Source organism: Apteryx rowi, unplaced genomic scaffold (assembly GCF_003343035.1).
Source record: "Apteryx rowi isolate R43461 unplaced genomic scaffold, aptRow1 scaffold_26, whole genome shotgun sequence".
NCBI lineage: Eukaryota > Metazoa > Chordata > Aves > Apterygiformes > Apterygidae > Apteryx > Apteryx rowi.
The window spans coordinates 175,621-198,692 of record NW_020448974.1 but is presented as its reverse complement, the minus strand read 5'-3'; the positions used below and the strand labels follow the sequence as shown (position 1 = coordinate 198,692).

Genomic DNA, 23,072 nt, shown 5'->3' with positions numbered 1-23,072 from the left:
TCCCCAAGGATGCTCCCGAGCAGGGCTGGCTCCATGCACACACAGCGCCAGCCTGGTCCCTGGTCCCCTGCGCTCCCCAAGGATGCTCCCAAGCAGGGCTGGCTCCATGCACACACAGTGCCAGCCTGGTCCCTGGTCCCCTGCGCTCCCCAAGGATGCTCCCAAGCAGGGCTGGCTCCATGCACACACAGTGCCAGCCTGGTCCCTGGTCCCCCGCGCTCCACAAGGATGCTCCCGAGCAGGGCTGGCTCCATGCACACACAGCGCCAGCCTGGTCCCCGCTCCCTTGTGCCTCGCTGGCTCGGGGCCTGGGACCTGCCGAGCCAGCTCCCGCCTGCCCTTCGCCGCACGCCAACAAGTCGCTCCCCTTTGCGAGCTGGCGGCTGAAGTGCTGCGGGAAGGAAAGGGCGGTTGCTATGGAAACACGCTGCCAAATTGGGAGACCGGCTCCTTCCCTCAGAACGCGGGCGCGGACGCGCCTCAGCCGGCAGCCGAAGCGGAACGCGTCGGCATGGAGAGCGCGGGGCCGAGGCCGCGCTCCCGCAGCGCCCGCGCGCCGGCGAGGACGGAGCTGCCGCAGCGGGGCGGCGGGGAGGACAAAACGCACCAGGTCCGGCGCAGCCTGCCGTGCCGGTGTCCGGCTGGAGGGGGTTTGGGGGGGTGCAGCACGGCGGCCCCCGGCGCGCTGCCCATCCTCAGCGGATGCCCTTGCTGCAAAGTCCGGCGCAGACACGCGCGAGCGCGGCCGGGCCCCGGGGACGGTGCTGGCTGCCCCACGCGGACACGCGCCTCCCGCGCCGCCCCGGCATTCAGCGCCAGCCCTCCCCTCTCCAAGGATCAGTCTGTTTCTAAACTCGTTAACTTTTAATTACTACCTTCCCGCTGCCTGAGCCGGCTGGCTCCACGCCACCTACATCTCTATTAAAATTCAATTTATGCCCATCATAACTAATTTTGGTACTTCGCCTTCCTTACCAGCAGCCTTCAATTCCAGACAAGATGTCCAAACCCTCATCTCGACGTCCTAAATCTCCGCAGAGAGCCGGGGCCGGGCAGCGCGCGCTGGGCTGCAGCGAGCCGACGCCGGCAGGCTGCACCGGCGCCGCCGGAGAGGACGGGTTAAAGCCAGGCAGCGATTTGCATAGCGGCTGTTTGCTTCATTAGCTGCAGAGCGGCAGCTCGGTTTGTTTGGGTTTTCCCTGCRTGTTTGTTTGTTTTCTCGCTTCCTTCCTTAATCCTTTTTGGCTGGAAGCTGGAGCCGGAGCTTTTGCGGGGGCTCTGGGGGAAGGGGTCACCTTGGCCCGGAGGACACAGGGCTCCGGAGCAGCTGGATGTCGCAGAGCAATGCAGCAACGCGAGCACTGGCCCATTTCCTACAGAAGGGTAAACTGAGGCACGGAGCGGGCAGGGAGCTGGCCATGAAACCGGAGGCAGAACCAGGCGAGGAGCCCAGCAGTCCCTGTTYCCAGCCCGGGACCCACTTCGGCCTGGGTTCAGGCACCCCTGGGGGAAGTGGCAGCGCCCAGGGGCCGCGGCACCTTTCTCCTGCCCCGCACCGCCGGCCGGCCGCCCTCGAGGAGCCACCCCGGTGCCCACGGCAGGACGGCGGCAGGAGGCTCCCGCACCGGCCTCCGCAGCCCCCCCACCCCACTCACCCTGGAGTTCCCACAATCCGATTTAATGGGTGACATTTCGCATTATTCCCGCCGCGACCGGCACGGTGCCTCTCTCCTGGCCTGCGGGGCGGCTCGGCTAATCTGCGCCCCTCTTCCCGCCGCCACTTCCCAGCCGCCCGGCACGTGGATCGAAACGTAACCCCCGACACGGCGCGAACTGTGAAAATCRCAGGGCTCAATACGTCTTTGGGCTTCGACACACTGGCCAGGGAAGGAGGGAGCCCGGCACGGGGTAGCGCGTCCGGAGCTCGGCCGTGGCACCGAGCCGGGGCACCTCCGAGCTCGGCGGGGGACGGCCGCGGGTTCCCGGCGGCGGTGCCGGGGAGGGGACGCCGCGCAGCCGCCTCGTCCGCGTTCCCGGCATCCCGGAGCAGCTCCGTGTTGCTACAGCAACACGAAGCCTTTGGATTCAATGCCTTTAAACGGGGAACGGCTTGTCTCGGGCTGAATTATTGATTAAAACAGAGAGGACGTCACGCACACCCCGGGCAGGCGGCGAGAGGCGCCCGGCTTGATTTAACGGCGCGTGGGCCGCGGCACGGTGGCGGGCGCCTCGCCGCGGGGCGGCTGCTCGGCAAGCGGGACAGGGCGGCCGGAGCTCGGCAGGGCGCCGGAGCCAGCCGGCGCACAGGACCTCGCAGGGTTGAGGCGCTGCTCCACCGGCAGGACGTCCCCCACGTGCCCTTGCATCGCCAACAGCCAGCCGCGATGAATCCCGCTCCGTGCAAATACCTCCCCGCCGCTGTTGACCTGCTTAAATCCACTGCTCCGCTGCCGTTTGCTCTCCAAACAGAGGAAGGCAGCTCTGGGCATGCTAATCGCCGCTGCCGAGCCGCGCGCCACCCCCCCGGCCAGCGGCAACCCGCAGTTCAGCAACCCCTTGGGTTTTACCCCCTTTCCTTTGGAAAAAAGCCCACCCTGCCTGCAGCGGAGAAGGACACCCGGCTCAGCGCCCCCGTGAAGCCCCGGCCCCTCCAAACCCCGCTGACGTGAGACCCGGTCCAGTGCTGAGGCCGCAGCGCCCGCATGCCGGGACGGTCCATGTCCTGCATCCCGGGGATGCTCCTGCATCCCGCCTGCCGGGCGCATCCCCAAACCACGGCGAGGTGAGTGCGCAGGGCCCCGGCCGCCGGGATGTCCCAGCAGAGCCCCGCGACGGCGCCCGGGAGAGGGACGCGCCAGCTCACCGGTACTCCAGGGAGAACTTGGTGAGCTCCTGGCTGTTGTGGAGCCACTTGAACTCGAGGGGCCAGCTGCCCTCCGCCATGCACGTCAGCACCAGGCGGTTCCCCTCCAGGTGGACCTGGCTCCGGACGGGCTCCGTCTTAAAGTACGGAGAAACATCATCTGGGGAGAGAGAAGGGAGAGGAGGTGAGAGCTGTGAGCTGCCCCACACCAAAGCCAACCACCCCAGCCCCAGCCCCGGCCAGCAGCCTGCCCAGCCCCACGGCCACAGGGAGGACCCCAGCCAGGGAAGACCCCAACCGAGGAAGATCCCAACCAAGGAAGACCCCAACCAGGGAAGATCTCAACCAAGGAAGACCCTGACCAAGGAAGACCCTGACCAGGGAAGATCCCAACCAAGGAAGACCCCAACCAGGGAAGAACCTGACCAAGGAAGACCCCAACCAGGGAGGACCCCAACCAGGGAAGATCCCAACCAAGGAAGAACCCGACCAAGGAAGAGCCCGACCAAGGAAGACCTTGACCAGGAAAGACCCCAACCAAGGAAGATCCCAACCAGGAAAGACCCCAACCAGGGAAGACCCTGACCATTTCATTTCAGGCATGACCCTAATCTCGGAGCAGACGTGCAGGGGGGCAGGAGGCAAAGCCGACCTCCATCACCCTGTTCCCAGCACGCCGCAGCTCCCTGGCCCGGGGACCGCTCCACCTGGGCACATCCCCCCCGGCCGAGCCATTTTGCAAGCGTATCGACGAGCGCTTAGCCCATCTCGGGTTTATCTAAGCTGCTTGCTTTTTTTATTCCCTGCTGCCTTTGTAGTGTTTTAGAAGCACTGAGCTTTTAGCTGGGGGGGTGAAAGGGGGCGGAGGGGCTGGGAGCCAAGGAGACATAAACACTTACTCCTCTCCTGTTTTATTTGCTAAGTAAAACTATAAATCGAAACACACAGCTCCATTTTCTGCTTAACAAATGGAAGCCCTTTCACTTCAAAGACACATTCATATTCCCCAGCAGCTTTCAAGTGCGCTTTCAATCATGGCTTTAGGTTTTTTCTTCGGGGCAGGCTTTCGCCTTCTTGCGTGCGCATGCTGAATTCCTGCCTCGGTCCTCGACACCGGGGCCAGCTGCAACGCGGCGCCGGCCCCGGGCTGCAGCGACGCGGCGCCGGCACGYGGGACCTGCCCTCGGCCCCGCGGCACGGCCGGGCGCTGCCCTCCCCTGTGCCGCAGGCGCCGCGCCGGGGTCGGCCACGCTGGGCTCAGCCTGCCGCGGGCCCCTGGAAGGGGTGTCACGAGTTGGCAGGAGCTCAGAGCCGCCCAGCAGCCCAGGGTCTTCCCACAAAGCCGGCTCAGGGCTGCACACATGCAGCTGGAGATGGCAGAGCCGGACTCACGGGGATGCGCGTGCACATCCGTGCTGCGGCCCGGGGTGCAAGAGCGGTGTCTGCGTGCGGTGTGCGTCACGCTGCACACGTGTGCACAGGGGCGTGCATGCACGCGTGTCCCCACCACGGCACTGCAGAGATGAGCTTGACCTGCAACGCCGGGGCTTCAGCCCACGTCGGATGAGTTAGAGCCAGGAACGGACGCCCCTGGGATTACTGCAGCGCCCCGGGCACCCTGCACCGCCTGTCTCGCTCTCAGTTCGCTCGGGCACCAGCTCGGAGCGGCAAACGCGGCAGTGGGACTCCCTGGGCTGAGACCTGGCACACTCGGCGCGCCTCCCCACGGCGAGCCCCACCACCAGCCCCAGCGGAGGGGTGCGCTGAGCCGGTGGGGTGCTGCTGAAGCACCTTCCCCGGGGCCAGCACGCTGTTTGCATAACATCCTAATTTGATTTTAAGCAGTTAAGTCTCATCTTGCTTTGAAGCGCCACAGCCATCTGTTCTGCATTAAAGGGTGAAAAACGGTGCCGAGGAGGAGAGGCGCCTCCTAATTCCACCACTGATCACGCGAGCGGTACCTGTCTGCGAAGGTCGCGGCGGCCGCCCCGGGGAAAGGGGGACCAGGGGAGCCGGAGAGAGGAAAACGCCCGGTTTACCACGATTTAACCACGAGGCGGGCTGTTCCCGACGTTAACCCGCTCGTGAGCTCCCCAGCGGCCGCCCGCGCGCGCCAGCAGCGATAYGGCCCCCGGCTCGGCGGGCAGCGGGCTCACGTCCCCGCGCCGCGTCCCGGCCAGCGCCGCACACCCGCAGCATCTCCAGGAATTCGTGGCTCCCTCCCGGTCTCGGTTTCCCCACTGCCTCYGCCCGTGGACATGGAGCCGGTGGCCCTGGCCGGCAGCAACCCCCGGCATCGCAGGGATGAAGGAGGCCGACGAACGCAAAGCAGCGCGGCTGCGGCTGCGGCTGGAGTGAGAACCCCCCCCCAAAACCCTCCCGGTCTCTTTTCCCCTGTTCCAGCCTCACAGCCGTGTTTCCCAGCGGGCGTGCGAGGGGCAGCCGAGGCCAGGAGACTTCACCGCCAGCAATTTACATTCAGCAAAGTTGCTTCCCTGGAAATTTTTGACATAGATTTTCCTCTCCTGGCTCCCACTCCAGCGCGGCTGGACGTGGCGAAGCCCCGCAGAGCCCGGTCCAGCAGCCGTGAGCGCCGCGGCCCCGATGCCGGCTGCCGCAGCACCGTGGGAGCCGGCTCAGCCGGGTGGCCGTGGTTCCCATGGGTCCGGACTCGGCCGGGTGGCCGTGGTTCCCGCGGGTCTGGGCTCACCAAGCGGCCACGGTTCCCACGGGTCCAGGGCCTGGCAGCAGGTTTCCTGGTGGGACTCTGCTTCCCGGCTGGTGACGACCACCTTCCCCCCAAACRAAGGGTCATTACCGCTAACTCTGCCTCTCCCCCATCTGTTGTGACTGTTTACACTCCACYTGCTAATTAGAGACTAATTAGTTGGTGCAGAAATTCATCACTTTCCAAACACAGGCGGCAGCGAGCGGGAGAGGCGTCCCGGGGAACAGCTGCACATCTGCCGGCGGCGCGGCAGGCGCGGGGCTCGCAGCGCCGCGGGTTCGCCGGCCGCGTGCCGAGCCGTGCCGAGCTGATCCCGGCGATGCCGGCCCGTCCTGCCTGCGCGCATCCGACGGCTCCACAGCCGGTCACCTCCGCTGCGGGATGGCGAGGGCAGAGCGGTCCGGAGTGGGCTCAGACCAGCGGCCGCCCCGGCGAAAGCCCCGCAGCGGCTGGCGAGGCGGGATGCGGAGGGGCCGCGCAGGGCCGGGGGGGACGAGCCCGTCTCCCTGCTCCGCGCTCTCTCCCTCCGCTGCCGGCGGCATTTTAATGCCGRGGCCTTGCGAGGCCCTAATCCCGCCTAATGGGATCAGCATCTTTGCCCCCGCGCTTTATTTACACGAGGGCTGCTCCGAGCTGGGTCTGAGCCCGGGCCGGGTGCATTAGCGGATATAGGGCAGGGGGCCCGAAAGAGCGGTAATGGATCCTAATGCCCGGCGAAACGGGTGAGTGGGAACTAAGCCACCTCCTCCCCGGCCTCAAATCCCTCCTGATGGGAAGTTTTAAGCTCCGAGGAAGCCAAGGGCACGGCTCTGCCGGGAGCAGCCGAGGGGACGGAGGGCTCAACCGCGGCGCCCACGCCGCTGCGGGAGGGCCGGCGGCTCGCGGGACGCCCGGTCCATCACCCACCGCGGCTGCAGGCGCATTGCACAGGCAGGGGCAGGTCGCAGCCCTCCGCTCACCTCCGTTGCCCCCGGCACAGCTGGCTCTGGGGAAGGTTTGCCCCGGTGGGGACGGGGGGGATGAGCCCATGCTGGGCTTCCCCTGCCCTCCCTGCCTCAGTTTCCCCAGCCCGCGGCACCGGGGAGCCCCGGGGTGCCGCTGCCCAGCAAGCGGGACGCCCCGGCACGGCACCCCGGCACCCCCAGCACCGGGAGACTGAGCTAAACCGCTTCTGCATCAGACTAGCGCTGGCGCTACGCAGCACGAAGAGATTAAAAAACAATAAAGAGAAAGCGAAACCCTCCGCTATAATTACCAGCCTTTAGCCGCCAGCGGAGGCCAGGGAGGGAGGGAAGGAAAAAGGGAAAAAGAGAAATAGAGAAGAAGAAATCCACTAAAATTTTAATAGGAACCACTGCATTTAATTTAACGACACATTTTTTCAATTACCAGAATAATTGTTTTATTCATAAAACGAGTTTCAATAAAGAGGGTAATTTTCCTTTGTTTTTATTATTCATTTGTGTAACATATTCGTGGTGCAGCTCCCTGGCACCGCGACAGCCGCGGCCTCTCCGCCTCGGCAGGGACGGGGAGGCTGGCACGGCATGGCACGGCACGGCAGGGGTTAACGCCGCCRGTGCTCCCGGCCGGCCACGGCGACGGCACCCACGGGACCAGTGCCCAAGCGGGTCTGCCCCATCCCATCCCACCGCCCCTCCTTTGCGCTGGCCTCACTTTTCCAAGGAGGAATTTTTTCCGCCTTTGCTAAATATAGTGGCGGCACTGGCGGGGCTCCCGGCTCCACGGCCGGAGCCGCTCGGAGGTGCCTCCAGCTCCGCATGGAGGAGCCGCATCCCCTTCCCGGCCGTCCCCAGCCGTCGTTCCCATGGCCGCGCCAGCGCCCCGGGAAAAACCGGCATGGAGACCCGGCGAAGCGCGGGACCGTGCCGCTGCGCCAGGGCTTGTGTAAGTCACGTTTTCTGCTTGTTAAATGCCAGCGCGCGGTTGGGAGCATCAATTTTTCATCGGCTCACGGTAAGGTAATCACGCCGATTAAATGGCGCGCGGCCCCGCGGGGCACCGAGGGCACGGCCCTGCCGCGGGAACGGGGCCGGGAGCCGGGAGCCGCCGCAGCGGACGGCACGGCCCCGGCCCCACATCCCGGTGCTCGCTGCCGGCCGTCGCCCGCTCGCGGGACCCGGCAGATGCCGGCGGATTAGCAGCGCTCGCCGAGGCTGCCGGGTCCATTAGTATTCCAGAGACGAGGCCGCTTCCCCTTAATGAAAAGCAAACAGGGAATCGCGATGCCGAGCGCTCCCCGTGCTGGGGGAGCCGCGAGTGCCGGCAGAGGGGCCCCGGGGACAGGCGCGCGCCGAGGCACCTGGAGGAGAAGCCGCCGCTGAGCCCCACCAAACTCGCCGCACGTGTGGCCACCGTGCCCATCTGCTCCGCAGGCAGGCGGCGGCTACCGGGGCGCTGGAGCCATGCCGGGCTCCTGCACCCCTATGTCCCCCATGGATTCATCGACTCTCCTGCAGGGATTTGCTGCCAGCTTCAAATTTGGGGGAAAGGGGCAGGGAAAAGCCAAACGGAGACGCAGCCCGCTGACCCCCCCCGTCGGCGCTCGGCAGGGACCTGTCCCCAGGTCCGCGCTGGCACCCTGCGCCCTCGGAGCGCTGCCCGGCATGCTCGCCGGCATCGCGCCCGGCCCCCAACCCAAGCCCCCCACCACCGGGTCCGCTCACCCCGCCGGCRCCGGGCACGTCCGCTCGGAGCTGCCCGCGGACGCCCATAAACCGGGACTCGGCTGCCGGGGCACAAGCGAGATTTCGGTGCTCCGTGAAAGCTCCAACGGCCCCAAAGYGCCAGGCAAGGGAGAAGCTCGTGCGTGCAGGAGAGGGCGGCACCCCACGCACCCCGCCGCTCCTCCCCGCAGGGCTCCTCGGGGCGCTTTTTAATGGTTTTTTTTTTCCTTTTTGCTAACAGAAAAGCATATCACTGTGGATGCGCCCATTAATCCTTGCAACTTACTTTGCTCCCGTCCTTCCCTGCCTTTCCCTCCCCTCCCTTCTCCCCCCGCTGAGACCAAGAGCTTGAAAAAACTCCCTCTGGCTATTAATTAAAAGCAACCTCTCTGCTATCACGAGTGTACTTGCCATAAATTAATAGCGGCCGCCTTAATCAAATCTTATCTCCTCTCCGAGYGCCCGACGTGCGGCGCTCGAGTTGGCATCCCAGCCCGCCCGGCCGCAAAATGCAATTTCCAATGCTCCGGCGGATTTTGCCGCTCTGCCCCATCCCCTCCTCGCTGCTGGCCGGGATGAGCGCGGAGGAGGCGGCTCCCGAAGGACGGGCTCCCTTCCTCGGCCGTTCACCGCGTTCATCCGCAGCCCCCACGGGCGCCACTGCATCGCGTACAGGGCGCAGCGCCGGCAGCCCGGGGCTCCGGGAGCAGCTGCGGGGACGTCGCCGCAGGGGCCCGGGAAGTCGGCGCCGGAGGAAAGGCCGTCTCTGCGGGAGCAGAGGATCGGCAGCCGAGCCTGGCGCGGGGCCGCGGCCGCCCCGTCCTCGCCAGCACGATGCCATCCCCAGCTCCCCCACACCCCCCTCGGATGCGATTTGGGGTTTCTTACATGCCGTAGGGGAATTGCGGAGCTGCGTTAACTGGATTAGGTGGGAGGCTTTGAGATGGGAACCCGGAGCGGCTGCAAAGCAGAGCAGGGCACCCGCCTGCGTGACGCCGGCAGCATTTGCAGGCCGGCTTTTAAACCGATTCCTTCCCTTAAGCCTTTGGAAAGGTGAAGCAGCGGGAGGGCTGGGGGCTCCGCCGCCTTTGCCTCCCCTGCAAAAGTCCTGGATGGCCCTGGCAGGCGGCAGGGCTGTGTCCCCCGCGTCCGGTCCCTGCAGCCACCCCGATCTGGGCTCCAGGGATGCTCCCACCGCAGCCCCGGCATCTCCCGCGACCTGCACGAGCCGTCGTGCCGGTGCCGGTGCCACAGCCGCTCCATCGCCAGCTGAGCCCTTCCGCGGCGCTCCGCAGCCTCGGCACCGGGGCAGTTTCCCACCCCAAGGGTCCCGCTCCCACCGGGGACAGGCATCATCCCAGCTTTACGGGGGGGGAAAGGAAGCGCTGGGGATGCCGAGGACCCGGGTGTCCTGGATGCCCCGAGCGGAGCCACAGGGGCCAGCGGGCCGTGCCCCAGCGAGGCGGCGTGACGCCAGGCACCGGCGTTTGGGGGACACGGAGGTGCCGGCGGAAGAGGCCGGCTGCCGTGCACAGGGTCGTCACAGGCACCGCCGAGACACGGCACGACCGGCGCGAAGGAGGAGGGCGCCCGGCCGGCACTCCGGGATGCTCGGGTGCAGCATCGCAGGAGCGGGCGGATGAGCGGACGGACGGACCCCTCCCGCCGCGCTGCCAGGCCGGCAGGGCACCCCACCACCTCTCCCCTCCCTCCTCCCGCATCTGTCTCCAGGCCCATCCTTATTTATTTATTTGCTAATTAGCTGCTGTTTCCATAACAAACGCTCCAGCTTCTCCCGGCCTCCAACAGCCCTGGGGCTGGATTGTTAACTAGGATTTTAATTTGTTAATTAAAAGCAGGATGCCTCGGTAACAAGCTCCTCTTCCGCGGCCGGGATCTCCGAGGGCTCGGCGGCCGGGAGCTCGCGGCCTCGGCAGCCCGGCGGCCGCAGCCGGGGCGGCGCGGGGAGGCGTGAACTGCACCCAGCGGCGCTTCCGCAAATGCAAGGTGGAGCCGCGCGGTGCGGCGATGCCACCCTCCTTTTGGGGCCTCCCCCCCCGGGACCCCGTCCCCAAGCTGTTCCCCAGCACGTGCCCAGGCTGCGGCATGGGGCACCCAGCCAGGGCGGCCCGGGCGCATCCTCGCGCCGGCGCGCGCTGGGGAAGGCCCAAGACATTGCCGGAGCCAAGGGAGAGACGTCAGCCCTGGCCGGGGAACAGCGTCTCCTTGAGCCCCGCGGCGAGGAACAGAGCAGGGCTGTGTGCGCCCGTCCCTGCCTGCCCTCGCACACCCGCCCCGGCGGCTCCAGCTGGAAAAAATAACATTTCCCCTTGCAGGAAAGCCCGGGCGCAGACACGCACGCCGCACCACCGCGCGCTCCCAGCCTGCGAGCCCCGTGGGGCCGACAAGCGGCGCTTTGTGCTCGGAAGCGCCACGCGGCCCTACGCGTGCCGACCCCGCGCCTGGCCCCCAGCCCGGCCCCAAACGCATCAGCCCAGCACCCGGCCCCAAATGCACAGCCCCAAATGCACGGACCCTGACGCTTGGCCCCCAGTGCAAGGACCCAAATGCACAGCCCCAAAGGAAGGGACCCCAGCACCCGGCCCCAATGCATGGACCCAAATGCAAGGACCCAAATGCACAGCCCCAAAGGAAGGGACCCCAGCACCCGGCCCCAATGCATGGACCCAAATGCAAGGACCCAAATGCACAGCCCCAAAGGAAGGGACCCCAGCACCYGGCCCCAATGCATGGACCCAAATGCAAGGACCCAAATGCACAGCCCCAAAGGAAGGGACCCCAGCACCKGGCCCCAATGCATGGACCCAAATGCAAGGACCCAAATGCACAGCCCCAAAGGAAGGGACCCCAGCACCCGGCCCCCAATGCACGGMCCCMAATGCAAGGACCCAAATGCACAGCCCCCAATGCAAGGACCCCAGGACTCAGTCTCGATCCCTGACCTCCCGCCCAGCAGGGCCAAGGCCACCCRCTGGTGGCCCCCCCAGGAGGGCAAGGTCTGTCCCCCCCAGCTGCCGCAGGGCCTCCCGCCCAGGCAGGGCATCCAGCGAGCACCCGGCACACGCTGCCACTGGCAGCGGGACGCTCCCGTCCCCCCGCRCGCCCTCCCCGGTGCCGCAGACGCATCAGCGTTTCCGAACCGCTCCCGTGTCAGCCTGCATCAGCACAGGGAGCTGCCACTGCCGGCCACGGCCACCCGTCCCTGCGCATCCATCAGCCCCGGTGAGGCCGGGACAGGGGAGAAACACGGGATGAGCCATGGGGAGGAGGCGCCGGGGGGTTTCTGGCCCCACAGGCTCCCACGCGCGGCGGTGGCTCTGCTGCACGCCACAGCACGGTGACCGCCAGGGACAGAAACCACTGGAGAGGCTCAGGCCGGGAGCGGGGCACCGCTGGGATGCCGGCTCCGGCCTCCTGGGAGCAGCGCGGGGATGCACAGGGCAGCCGCCGCTGCAGCCTGCCCCTCTCCCTCCCGCCGCGCCAGAGCTCTGCCGCGGAGGCACGGACGTCACGGGATCGATGGCTCCGTCTCCCTGCATCTTCGGGCCCGGGGCCATTTGGCACCGCCTGGTCCTTTGGCCGCGCTCCCCACTCCGGAGCCGAGCTGGCCGGCAGCACCGGGCTGGGCACGGAGGTGCTCCAAAGCCACAGGGGCTCATCCAGGGGGGAGGGAAACGGGAGCGGGGGGGGGGGACACCCGGGGACGCACAGCCGCGGGCGGCCAGCCRGTGCCACCACCTCACTTAAGGAGCCGCCAGGCTCCGGCTGGAGCTCCTTCCCCAGCAAACCCCTTCCGAGGCCGCAAACGCTTCCGACTCCGCGATCAGGCGGCTCCTCCGTATCTGGGTCACTGCTGTGAGTCACGGAGACCCGGAGAGTGACTCAACGCAATTAGGGCTCTGCCGGAGAGGGGCCTGACTGCACGGCTCCTCTCCCCAGGAGCGGCTCCGAACGGCAAGGAGGAGGAGGAGGGAGGGGAGACGCGGATGATCTGCGGATGAGGGGCCGAGCATGCACCCCTGCCCCATCCTGCAGCGGCCCTTCTCCRGCCGCAGCCCGCCCCCCATCCCAAAGGCTCCCCAAACCGGGACCCTCGCGGCAAGTCGCTCCCAGGAGGAGCTTCCCTGCCCTTGCGGCACGGAGACGGTCCCCAGCTCCCGCCACCCATCCCGCCTGCGCCCCGTCCCCCCGCACCGCCCCTCGCAGACAGACAGCTGCTCCGGGGTTGCAACAAAGCGGCACTTCCCTATTGAGAAATATGATGGGGAAAGAAAAGAAGAAAAAAAAAAGGAGAAAGAAACCACAAGAAAAAACCCCGCTCAGCCCTTCCCAGGGCGCTGACGCAACCCAGTCGCCAGCCCCGCGGGATGGAAAACCCTGCGCGAGCTTCCCGTCCCTCCTGCACGCCCGGCGCCACAGCCGAGCAGGAGCAAACACGCGTGTCCGAGGGCCCCCGCTCCCCGCCGCGTCCCGGCGGATCCCGCTTCCCGAGGGAACGGGCACAGGCGATGCGCGTTTCAGGACAGGCAGGCAGGGATTTACCAGGGCTGCTGCCCAGACTTCCTTCTTCCAGTGTTTTAATTAGCGATTGCGTTGCTCATCTTAAACATAAATAGCTGCAGCATGACTGCAAACACCAGCGAGGCGGTTTTTCCTTGGAAAAAGCCTTTTCCAAGGCTTCCCAGACTCCCTTGCTCACAGAGGAGAGAGGGGAATAATTCACAGTCTGGCGACCCCCCTGCAGCCGTTCGCGAAGGCCCTGAATTTTCGCTGCAGAAAAGCCAGATCTGGTCGTTGCACTTATTTACACACTCGCGGCTCTCCGGGCCAGAGGGGCTTTTGCAGCCAAAGCGGAGAAGCCAGTCCAGCAATTCCAGCAGCAAACCCGGAGCCGCTGCCCAAACTGACGTGAACCTTATGGGGAGAAGCCAAGCGAGCGAGGCTCCACCAGGCAGGGCCGCAGGGAACCGGCTCCGGCAGCCCCAGCCGCGCTGCCCCCCCCGCGCGGCGCAAACCAGCAAGACGGAGAGGAGAGGGAGACGAAGGCGCCCGACACCTTGCTCCCCGCGCGCCCGCCGCTTCGCACGCGGAGGCAGGGCGCTAAACGCTTCCCGACAGCCGGCGAGCAGGGTTCTCCCAGCAGCAGAGCTTGGAATTAAACATCCCCCCCCCCCCGCCMACGAGTTGATTTTATTAGTTCGCGAGTGCATCGAGAAACTCATTATCAAAATAAACATCGATCCACTCCACCAAGCGCGGCACCGCACACGCGCGCCTTGGGAGCACCGCGATCCTCCTGGTCCCAGACCGGGATGCGCGGCCCCCTCTGCCCGCGTTGGGCTCCGCGGGCCCAAGGGCGCGTTGTCCAGCCCGGCGGGGTGCTCACCCTTTGGAAACACAGGGCTAATCCCACTCCATCCCCCAGCACGGCCATCAGCTGTTTTCCAGGCATTCGGGAGGCGGGATGCTGCAACCGGAGTGATTACTGTGCCGGGCAAGCCGCCCCAGCCCCCTCCGTCCGTCAGGGCTCAGCGCTGCCCTGCGTTCGGCAGGAACGGCCCTTCCCAAAGGCTCGGGATGGCGACGGCGTCCCCGTGCCCAGCGCTAGCCCCAGCCGCATGCCAGACCCCCGCGGCGCCCGCTCTCCTCCGCCTTCCCCGGTGCTCCAGCCCGGCCGCGGAGGGGAAGCGCTGCCCTGTCCCGCTGCACCGAGGCGGGCGGCAAGCGCGGGGTCCCGCGCCGCGCGGAGGACGCTGGGGACAGCCACCCGCACGGTGTAAGTGACACCATAAAACCCCGGCTAACGCCCGGCACTTGGCCCAGACCGAGCCCATTTCTTCTGTCCGATAGCGCCCGCCCGGCCACGCTCAGCAACCGGCACCGCCAGGTCCCGGCCCTGGGGAGCACGCGGGGATGCGCTGGGCCGGGATGTCCCCATGGGAAGGGGACAGAGGGGGACGGGTCCCCTGAGCCCGGTAAATCCACCCCAGCCTTGCACACACGGCACCTCGCTGCAACCACCTGCAGGAGACGCAGGCGCTTGAAGACCCGGCAGTAAAAGCCCTTTTCCCCATCCCAGCGAGCCGAGTCCTGTCCCCGCGGCACAGCGCTCGCCCCGGGAAGCGGCGACCGGCACGTCGGGGAGCAGGCGCGCGCGCCGCGATCAATTAAGGGGCTCTAAAAATAGCGATCCGCTTCATCAACCTGCGAGTCTGGAACGAACTGATCCTGCTGATCGCCAGGGAGGGCCGCGCTGCCCGGGCTGGGGACAGCCAGGACGGCCATGGCCTCCCTCCACGTCCACGGCTACCAGCACGAGGGACGCTCGCCGTTGCAAACCGGGGACAGCAGGACCACGTGAGGCGCCCAGCACCGCAGCAGCACCCGGCTTTGCAGCAGCCCCGCACAGACGCGAGCATCCTGCGGAAACCCCCCGCCGGGGATTGCGCCCCGGTGAGCGGATCCGCGTCCCTGCTCCTTGCGCCTGGCGGGCCGCCCAGCCAGCATCGCTGGCCGCGGGAGCCAGCAGGGCTCAAGGTTAGCGAAGGAGGACTTGCAGGTTGTCGTCTCACCCAGCGGCGTATAAAGCAATTAGCTCTCGCAGCTAAAATTAGCTCAGTGGTTTCTCGCTGCTAATGGTCAAAGCCATCAGGACTTTCCTAGAGCGGGGCCACGGCAGCGCCGCGCGAGGGCGGGCGGTGATTTATGAGAACCGGCAGAGCCCCACGGAGTCAGGACACCCGGGCGCCCATTCCCACCCGCTGCCCAGCACCCGCACCAGCCTCCTCCACCTCCCCCGGTGCCTCAGTTTCCCCCCGAGCAGAGCTGGCAGGGCAGCGGGAGAGCTGCTGGCAGGCGCAGGACAGCCGGCCGGCAGCTGTAGCGCTCCGAGGCGGGTGACAGCAGCGACAGCCGCGTGCGGCCGGCGGCTGCGGCACGGGAAGCCGCTGGCTCAGGGCGGGTCGGAGCCGCTGCAGCCCGGCCTTGGCATTCCTGGAATTGCCACCGTGCCGTCCCCGCTCCCGGCTGGGATGCCCAGCTGCTGGCACGCGGCAGCAGCTGGCCCCGATGCCCATGGCCATCCCTGGCRCGTGGTGGCCTCTGGCCAGGAGGTGACAGCGATCTGCAGCAGGGAGGTGACAACACTGACCAGGCAGCAGCTGCCAGCCAGCGTCCCCGGGGCACGAGGCCAGGGAGCCTCGCYGTGCCCAAAGCCTCCGCTCCCGGGGGCACCGAGGGCAGGGACGCGAGCGAGCCCCCGCCAGACACAGAGCGGGGAGACAAAGGGGGCCGGGGGACCAGCTGCAGCCCAGGAATGTCCCCTGCCCTCGGCCCCGTTCCCAGGGATCAGGTTACCCAGTTCCCAGGCAACCCGAGCCCGGCRCGGCTTTCCAGGCGCAGGCATTCCTGCGCCCCGCGGGGCTGGGGGCAAAGGGAGGGGGCCGGAAAGGGGGAGGCCGGCTTTCTCCTCGCGCAGACAGGTGGTCTGTGTCAGCCTCAAAGAGAAAGAGAGGCCGGGAGGAATGCAAAAGCATCGCTCGGAGCAAGGAGGGGGGGATGCAAAAGCATCGCTCGGAGCAAGGAGGGGGGGATGCAAAAGCATCGCTCGGAGCAAGGAGGGGGGGATGCAAAAGCATCGCTCGGAGCAAGGGGGGGATCAGAGCACTCCTCTCCCCACCCATCCCGCCTGCCACAGGTCCGGAGGGCAGCGCAGCCAACAGCCGCTTCCCAGCCCCTCCAAAGGCTGCGGCATTGCTGGCCTGAGCCAAGCCTGCTCCCCGGACCTCCGGGAGGGCCCATGCCCACCCCGTGGGGCAGCCGGAGTCCAGGGCAGCACCCGTGCATCCCACATGGCTCATGTGCCTGGCCTCCCGCCGGTGCTCGGAGGCACCGGGATGCCAGGCAGCATCGGCACAGCTGATGGAGCCGCTTCCAGCAGGTTCCTGCCCTTGCAGCAGGGAGAAGGTGCCACAAACGCGCCCAGGACCCGCTTGCAGAGTGCTCTGGGCAAGCGAAGGGACAGGAGGGTCACCGCAGAGAGGAGGCACCCGGTGACACCAGGAGGACCTGGCTTTGCCACCCACCGCGTCTCCGGTCCCCAGGGAGCAGCCCCAGCCCCGTGCCCTCCCCATCAGCTCCACGCAACGCTTCTTCACAGGGGCAGGACATCACCTCCCCCCATCCCAATCCCTCCTGCTCTGGGGAGCTCCCAGAACATCCCGGATATCTCCCATGCCCCGAGCCGGCCTGGCCCCACGACGGTGCCTTATACCCGCGGGTGAAGGCACATTGGAAAGCCGGGGTCCAGCGCAGCCGTGCGGCAGAGCCGATGCCTCTGCCAGGACCCCGCACAGCCCCGGGGAGCACACGGAGGCGTGGGGAGAGCAGGGGGCTCCGATCGCCCTTCGTTAGCGCAATCCCACGGGGACTGACAGCAGCCTATTTATTACTGTCCCAGCACTGACCCTTTTTCACCCAGTGACATGCAACAGGCTAACGAGCTCGAGGGACGTAACGAGGCCCCGGGACCCTCGCCGAGCCTGCAGTGAGGACGCCCACCACTCGCCCGCGGCTGAGCACCCAGAGGGTTTTGCTCCTGCGTGGCCCCGCTCGCCCCAGGCTGCTCCACTGCTGCGAGACACCAACGCGCCCAGCAGCCGCTGCTTGTGCGGGGCCTGCAGCAACCCGGGCCGTGCCTGGAGCATCGGGGCTCGGCACCCGGAGTGGCTGGGAAGGACGGCCGCTCCACTCCCACGTGCCAGGCCAGGACAGGATGGAGCCGTCCCGCGGGTGTGAGCGACCCCCTTGGGCTTCAGACGGCCCCCAGGCAAGAGCCCCTGGGGTCTCCTGCTGAGCAGCCCCCGCACCGCGCACAGCCCCCTTCCCAGCGGATCAGAGCACCGGCCTCCCAGCTCCGGCTGCAGGCTCTGCTGTTGGGTCGGAGGCACCGGGAACAAGGACGAGGTTTGTAGAGATCCACAAACAGACGCAGGGTCACCGCTCGTCACAGCCGCCCCTGCCTGCATCCCGTGAGCCTTCCCCCCTTTCTCCCTCCCTCCCGGTTCAGTTATCAGCATTTTCCCAGGATCACAAGCAACCTGCATCTGCCTCCCTCCCTGCTCAGCTCCTTCATTTGCTCCCGCTGAGCAAAAATGCCACCACAGCCTAATCCCCGTCATTAAGGGACGAGCAGCACTCGACTGCCATCGTGGCCAGCGCCATAGCCCTGGGGATCGCGGGGCAGGAGGAGCTCGGCCGGGGCGGCCGGACCGGACACCTCCCGCTAACCCAGGCAGCCAGCGTGTGCCGACAGGTACCAGCGGCTCTGGCCCCGGGGCGGCCAGGCAGAGAGAACGGCTGCGAACCCGCAGCTGCCCTCCCTCACCCTGGGGTGGCTGCTCCCAGCCCGCAGGCACCACGGGACGCCCCGGAGCACCCGCACCCCGAGCCCCCGGGGAGCTGCGCTTCCCACCACTGGGGACACGCTGGGACCGGCCGGAGCGAGGGGTCGCGGCGCCGTCCCCGGTCCAGCCCACGTGCCGCGATGCCGGCTGCCCTGAAGCAGACCGCATCCCCCTTATGGTTATCAGGTCATCAAAATTTCATCGCTGAGCCTGGCCGCTAATGGCTTCCAAAGAAGCATCAAATTTTAATCTTCCCTTCCTTTCCCTAAAAGCCACTTTCYTTCCTGAGCTGCAGCTTTGCACGAGGCCCCCAGCTAACGTGCCAGATGAGCCCCCGGCGAGGAGACACCTGGCCCGGCGGTCCCTGCCCCGGAGGGACTGGCAGCCGGCACCAAAGGGGGTGCCCGGGCGCTCGGTTTGAGGGAAGTCACGACGAAAACCCCGTGCCCACGCTCACACGGGGAAGGGGGGTCTGGGAGGACCGGGCAGAGCGTGGCGTCCCCAGCCCCGAGGGCAGCCTGCCTGCAAACCGCTGCCAGCCCCGGCTCGTCGGGAGCGAGCACCCGGCAGCCTCGGGGAGCCTCTCGCGGGCAAAGGCACCGTCACGCAAGCCCCGAGAGCTGCCTGCTCCGGCTGGCACGCACCCAAGCCCGGCACCAGCGGCACATCCACCGCGTCAGCCCCGAGCAGGGGCTTGTCCCCCTCCAGCCTGGGGACATGGGTGGCTCTGCCYCGCGCATGCAGACATGCCCAGGGACCACACACGGGTGCCAGAAGGTGCCAGCACCCCCGCTCCAGCCCCTAATAAACCTCTTTGGCCAGGGCTGCCCGTCTCGGTCCCGTGCCTCAAATCCCATCTGGAACCTTAAGCCTCCCAAATCCCTCCTGGGACTGGCCGCGGCCTCACTGATCCCATTAGCGGCGCTGTGCCGGCACCGGGGCTCCCCGGGCTGCACCCGCAGCGGGAAACCACGTCCCCGGGGCTTGCAAAACCTGCAAAGGGATCCCGGCTCCTTGCCCAAAGCACCGCGGGGAGGACAGAGYCTGGGCACCCCAGGATGCCAGGTCTCCCCTGCTCCGGCTCCCGGGGACCGCTTAGCATCTCGCTAAGGGGCTGAAGGCGCCTTTGCTCGGGGCGAGCCGGCCCCGCGGTGCCCCTGCTCGCCCGGGTGGGCTCCGGCATCGCGGCCGGGGCGACGGGCACACTGCGACACTGCTGCCGGCCCGGGCGGCGGTGACTGATTAGCCTTCCGCCAAGCGCCGCCTTCAGCTCCGGGTAATTAGCRCGAGGCCCCTAATCAATAAGTTATTTTTTGCCATGGGTAATTAATAATTACACAGCACAGCCAGGCTGTAATTAAGCTTCCATCCCATCTCTCCCCGGCCTCGTGGGGCCTTTGTTTTTAGCAGCGGCGGGTATCAAAACGTTGAATTCTCCTTGGCCTGGAGCCCTCGCGCCCCGGCTGGGAAGGTCTCGCTCAATTCCCTTCCTCCTCCCCCGCTCCTTTCTCTCCCTATTGATCCTGCTCGCTCCGGCTGCCTCGGTCAATAGCGCCCGCACAAAAGCGCGCTGCCCGCATCACCGTGGGCCGCCGCTCGCCGTGGGCCCAGGAGCCTCCGCGGTGGCCCCAAGGGCGATGCGATGCAGCCACCCGCGCCGCCGCCCCGCTGCTCTCCCCCTGCCCGGTGCAGAGCGTCCGAGCCAGTGGCTGAAGCCGGGGGTCACATCCACAGGGTCCCCGTCTCCTTCGCCCCATCACACCGCAAAGACCATCGTCACCGCCCGGCGCACATCAGCCCTTATCCGCTACTGCCAGGCCAAGGAGGTGACCCTGTTAATCAGTCCCTGGGGCCTTTCCAGAGCCCGGGACGGGCCACCCTCGGGCAGGGTTAGCAAGGCACGCGCCAGGCCCCGGCGTTGCGCCCGAGGCCGGTCCCGCAGGGGCAGCGCGGCCGCAGGGACCGGCTCGTCGCGCTCGCCTGCCACGCAGCGCCGGGCTGGGGCACGCCGCCGGGCGCGCGGCGCAGCCGAGCAATGTCACGCTGCCTGCAAGGAGAACACACATGCAACGTGCTGCAGGGAGCTGAAGCTGGAAAGCTCTGCTCACGTAGCAGGGGAGAGGAAGGGAAGAAGCAAAACCCCTTCCTCTTGCCTCGAGAGGAGGCTGAAGCACAGACAACCCCACATCTCCCACCCCACAGGGAGGCCCCGGAGCTCCAAAAACAAATGGAAGGAGAGTCCATCGCACCAGGAGACGGTCCCGGAGCCGGGGAACAAACGGACCGCGGGGGACCTGCGAGACAGAGACGCCAGCCAGGAGGAGAGGAACTCAGCAAGGGAGTGAATCAATCAAAGAGACCTTCACAGCTCCCCACACAGGGCCTGCCCGGATAATATACTGCCGCTTTAGATGTTATGTTCTGAACTTAATTACTGAGAAATTATAGCAGTGCTGGGGGAGGCTCGGGGGGAGCAGGAAGACGGGAGTGCACAGGGACTTCTGGCTCCACTTGCTGCCACAAACAAGGGCAAGAAATGTCGCGGGCAAGGGCCCCCAGCTGCACCCCGCTGGGCCCCCGGTTTTGCAGCCTCCATGTGCTCAGTCCAAGCAGCAGGGACGGAGGCGCCTGTGCTGCAGCCCTGCCAGCCGAGGAGCCTCCTCCGCATCCCCGCCAGGAGCCTCGCTGCCGGGGAGGGACAGGACACCAGGGCCCTCCCTGCGCCCCCGAACCCCGGCTGCACCCCGGAGGACCACAAACTATTTTGACATCCCTCTCGCGTAATGGAGCCGCTGAAAACAGCCTGTGCGGTGCCAGAGCCCCGGAGGCGACGAGCAGACAGGGGCTCGCCCTGCTCGGCGGTACTGCCCGGCCCCAAGGTCCCGCTGGGTGCGCAGGGAGCCCCAGGCACCCACGGGGGCACCGGGCAGCAGCCTCCCCCCCCAGCCCCAGGCTCCTGCCCTGCCTGACCAGCAGGCTGGGGCAGACAGAACCGAGACCAAGGCGAGAATCGCTTCCCAGGAGCTGCCTAAACTTGCGCCCCAGATCCTGCGGTGCAAGGGGAGAGGGCTCCCCCCCCCCCGGGGGGGAAAACAGGCGCCTTTGTCCCCACCCTAAGCTCCGGGGCCGCCTCGGTCCGCACCCCCGGCTGGCACCCAAACTTCCCCGGCCGGGGTGGGTCGGAGCCCCCCCCCCCCCGGAGCGCCTATCTCGGCGGTGGAGGGGAAGCACCGCGGCGGCGGGGGGAGCAGAGCCGGGACCTTCCCGTATTCCCCCCATTTCCAGCGGCAAAGGCAATGTCACAGCTGGCGGCTGAGGAAGCCGCAGAGCCAGCGCGGGGGAGCGCGCTGCCCCCCGGCCGGGGCCCCCGTCGCACCCCCTTACCTTGGGCGCCGGCTCCCGGGGGGCCGGGCAGGGCGAGCACCGCGAAGCACAGCAGCCCCCAGCTGCCCAGCCRGGCCATGGCCGCGGGGACGGGCGGGGGCAACTTCCCCGACTTTGTAATCCGGGCGGCTGCGGCGCCAGTCCTCGCTGCTCTCCGCCGRCCACCGGGGCGTCTTCCGGGCGCAGGGACCCCCCCGGCGGCAGCGCTGCTCGGGGGGAGGCGAAGACGGGAGAAAAAGGCTCTCGGCGGGGCGGGGAGGTCTCCGGGCAGCTCCCCACCGTGCGCAACTTCCCGGGGGCGTGCGGAGCCGGGACCCCCAAATCCGGAGCGGGGCCGGCAGCCGGGCCCCTCCCCAAGCGCTGCGCCCCCGGTCAGGGAGGGGGGTGGGAGCCGCGGGTCTGCGCCCCCCCGGCCCTTTCTGCCCAGCCGGCTACCATGAGGGCCGGGCCCCCGGCGCCGAGCGCCCCRCGGCCGCGGAAAAGTTTGGGGTCCGGGCGCGGGGGGAGGCAGGCGGCGCCTCCCCAGGGCTCAGCTCCCGCCCGGAGACATCCCCGGCTCGGCGGCTCCGGGGAGCGGCGGGTCTCTTCCCCCGCTCCCTCCCGCGGAGGCCGGTGGAAAGTGCGGCGGCGGCGCGGGCCGGCGCGGGGTCCCGCTCGGAGCCGGCGGCGGCGCGCGGCGGGCGGGCTGGCGGCGCCGCGCCGTCCCCTCTCGGCGCTCCGGCCGGCTGCCTGCTCCTCCTGCGCGGCGCGGCGACGGAGTGAGCCGCGGCGGCGGGGCTCGGCGGAGCCGGGGGCAGCCCGAGCCGGGGAGGCGGGGAGACGGCGCGGCTCGGAGCGCTACCCAGCGGCCGCGGCCGGGCGCGCACGGAGCCGCGGGCGGAGCGGGAAGCCCCCCCGGGGGCCGCAGCTGCTCCCGGCTGCAGAAGCAGCAGGTCTCCCCTCTCCAAGCGCCCGGAAGCTCCCCACGGTGCTCTCAGCTCCTCCACTGCCACCCAGAGCATCAGCCCGTGGTCCCCATTCCACAGGAAGGGGACACTGTCCCCGAGGTTGCTCAAAAGCCAGGGGAAGGTTTGCCTGGGGAGTAAGCCAGACCTCCCCTCACTCCTCCGGGGCCATGTAGTCCCAGAGGAAAGATTAAAAATCCATCACAGTGATTAATTGTTGCAGGCCAGCCATGCATGATTAACCAGCATAACTCCCTGCCACAAGATTGTCAAAGCAAACAGACCATTCAAGAACAGCTCTAGTCTCAGAGATGAGTTAACAGCACCTCCCAGACAACATATGATGTCTTCAGATCCGATCCTGCAATCACTCAAGCCCAGACCCCCTACCAGGACCAGGCCTTGACTGCAGATCCTTCAAAGATGACTGTGCTTTACGTCAGTACAGTGCCTTGCATTTGGTGGGGGAGAGCAGTTCAGTCAGGGCTGTTCAGTCAGCACATTGACACCCAAGGACCTACACCATCTGCACAGAAGGAAACATCCACCCCGCCTGCTGATCAGCCTCCTGAGCACACACAGTGTCTTTCAGACAAGGGACCTACAAGGAGCAGGGCAAAAGCATGAGCAGATTATTCTGAAGCCAGGCCCAGTTCCAGAGGAAATCTGAGTCAAATCAGGGCAGGGACAGAGGAAGCACTCACACAGAGGTCAATACAACTGTGTGCACTGGTGCCTGGGCACCAGTGTATTTCCACTGCATTATATGCACTCACATGCAAATCATGCACTGTGCACAGGGGGACAATACCTGTGTGCATGTTATGTATTTGGAGAGCTACTGCCAAATTTCCCATCGACCTCTTGAAGCCAGGCTGAACAATAACCCAGCACTCGCCCACCCCAGCATTAATCAGCTCCGTGGCTGGCATTCTCAGCCAAGCTGACAGGGATCGATGTGCTGGGGGGAGGCTGCAATCCTGGCTCACCCCTCAGGGAGGTGTTTCCCAGTACAGGCTGGAACAAGCAAGGAGAAAGACT

The 23,072-nt window shown here is 67.1% G+C and overlaps 1 protein-coding gene across 1 annotated transcript in view; it reads right to left on the bottom strand.

The window, feature by feature from the left end:
• SDK2 (sidekick cell adhesion molecule 2) overlaps positions 1 to 21,166 on the bottom strand; it is a 48,386-nt gene extending 27,220 nt beyond the window's left edge. Inside the window, exons 1-2 of the mRNA XM_026067651.1 lie at positions 21,088 to 21,166; positions 2,864 to 3,023 (exon numbers count right to left, since the gene is read on the bottom strand). Of these exons, the coding sequence (XP_025923436.1) occupies positions 2,864 to 3,023; positions 21,088 to 21,166 (239 nt within the window). The remainder of the gene's footprint in view (positions 1 to 2,863; positions 3,024 to 21,087) is intronic.
• Between the last annotated feature and the right edge of the window lie 1,906 nt (positions 21,167 to 23,072).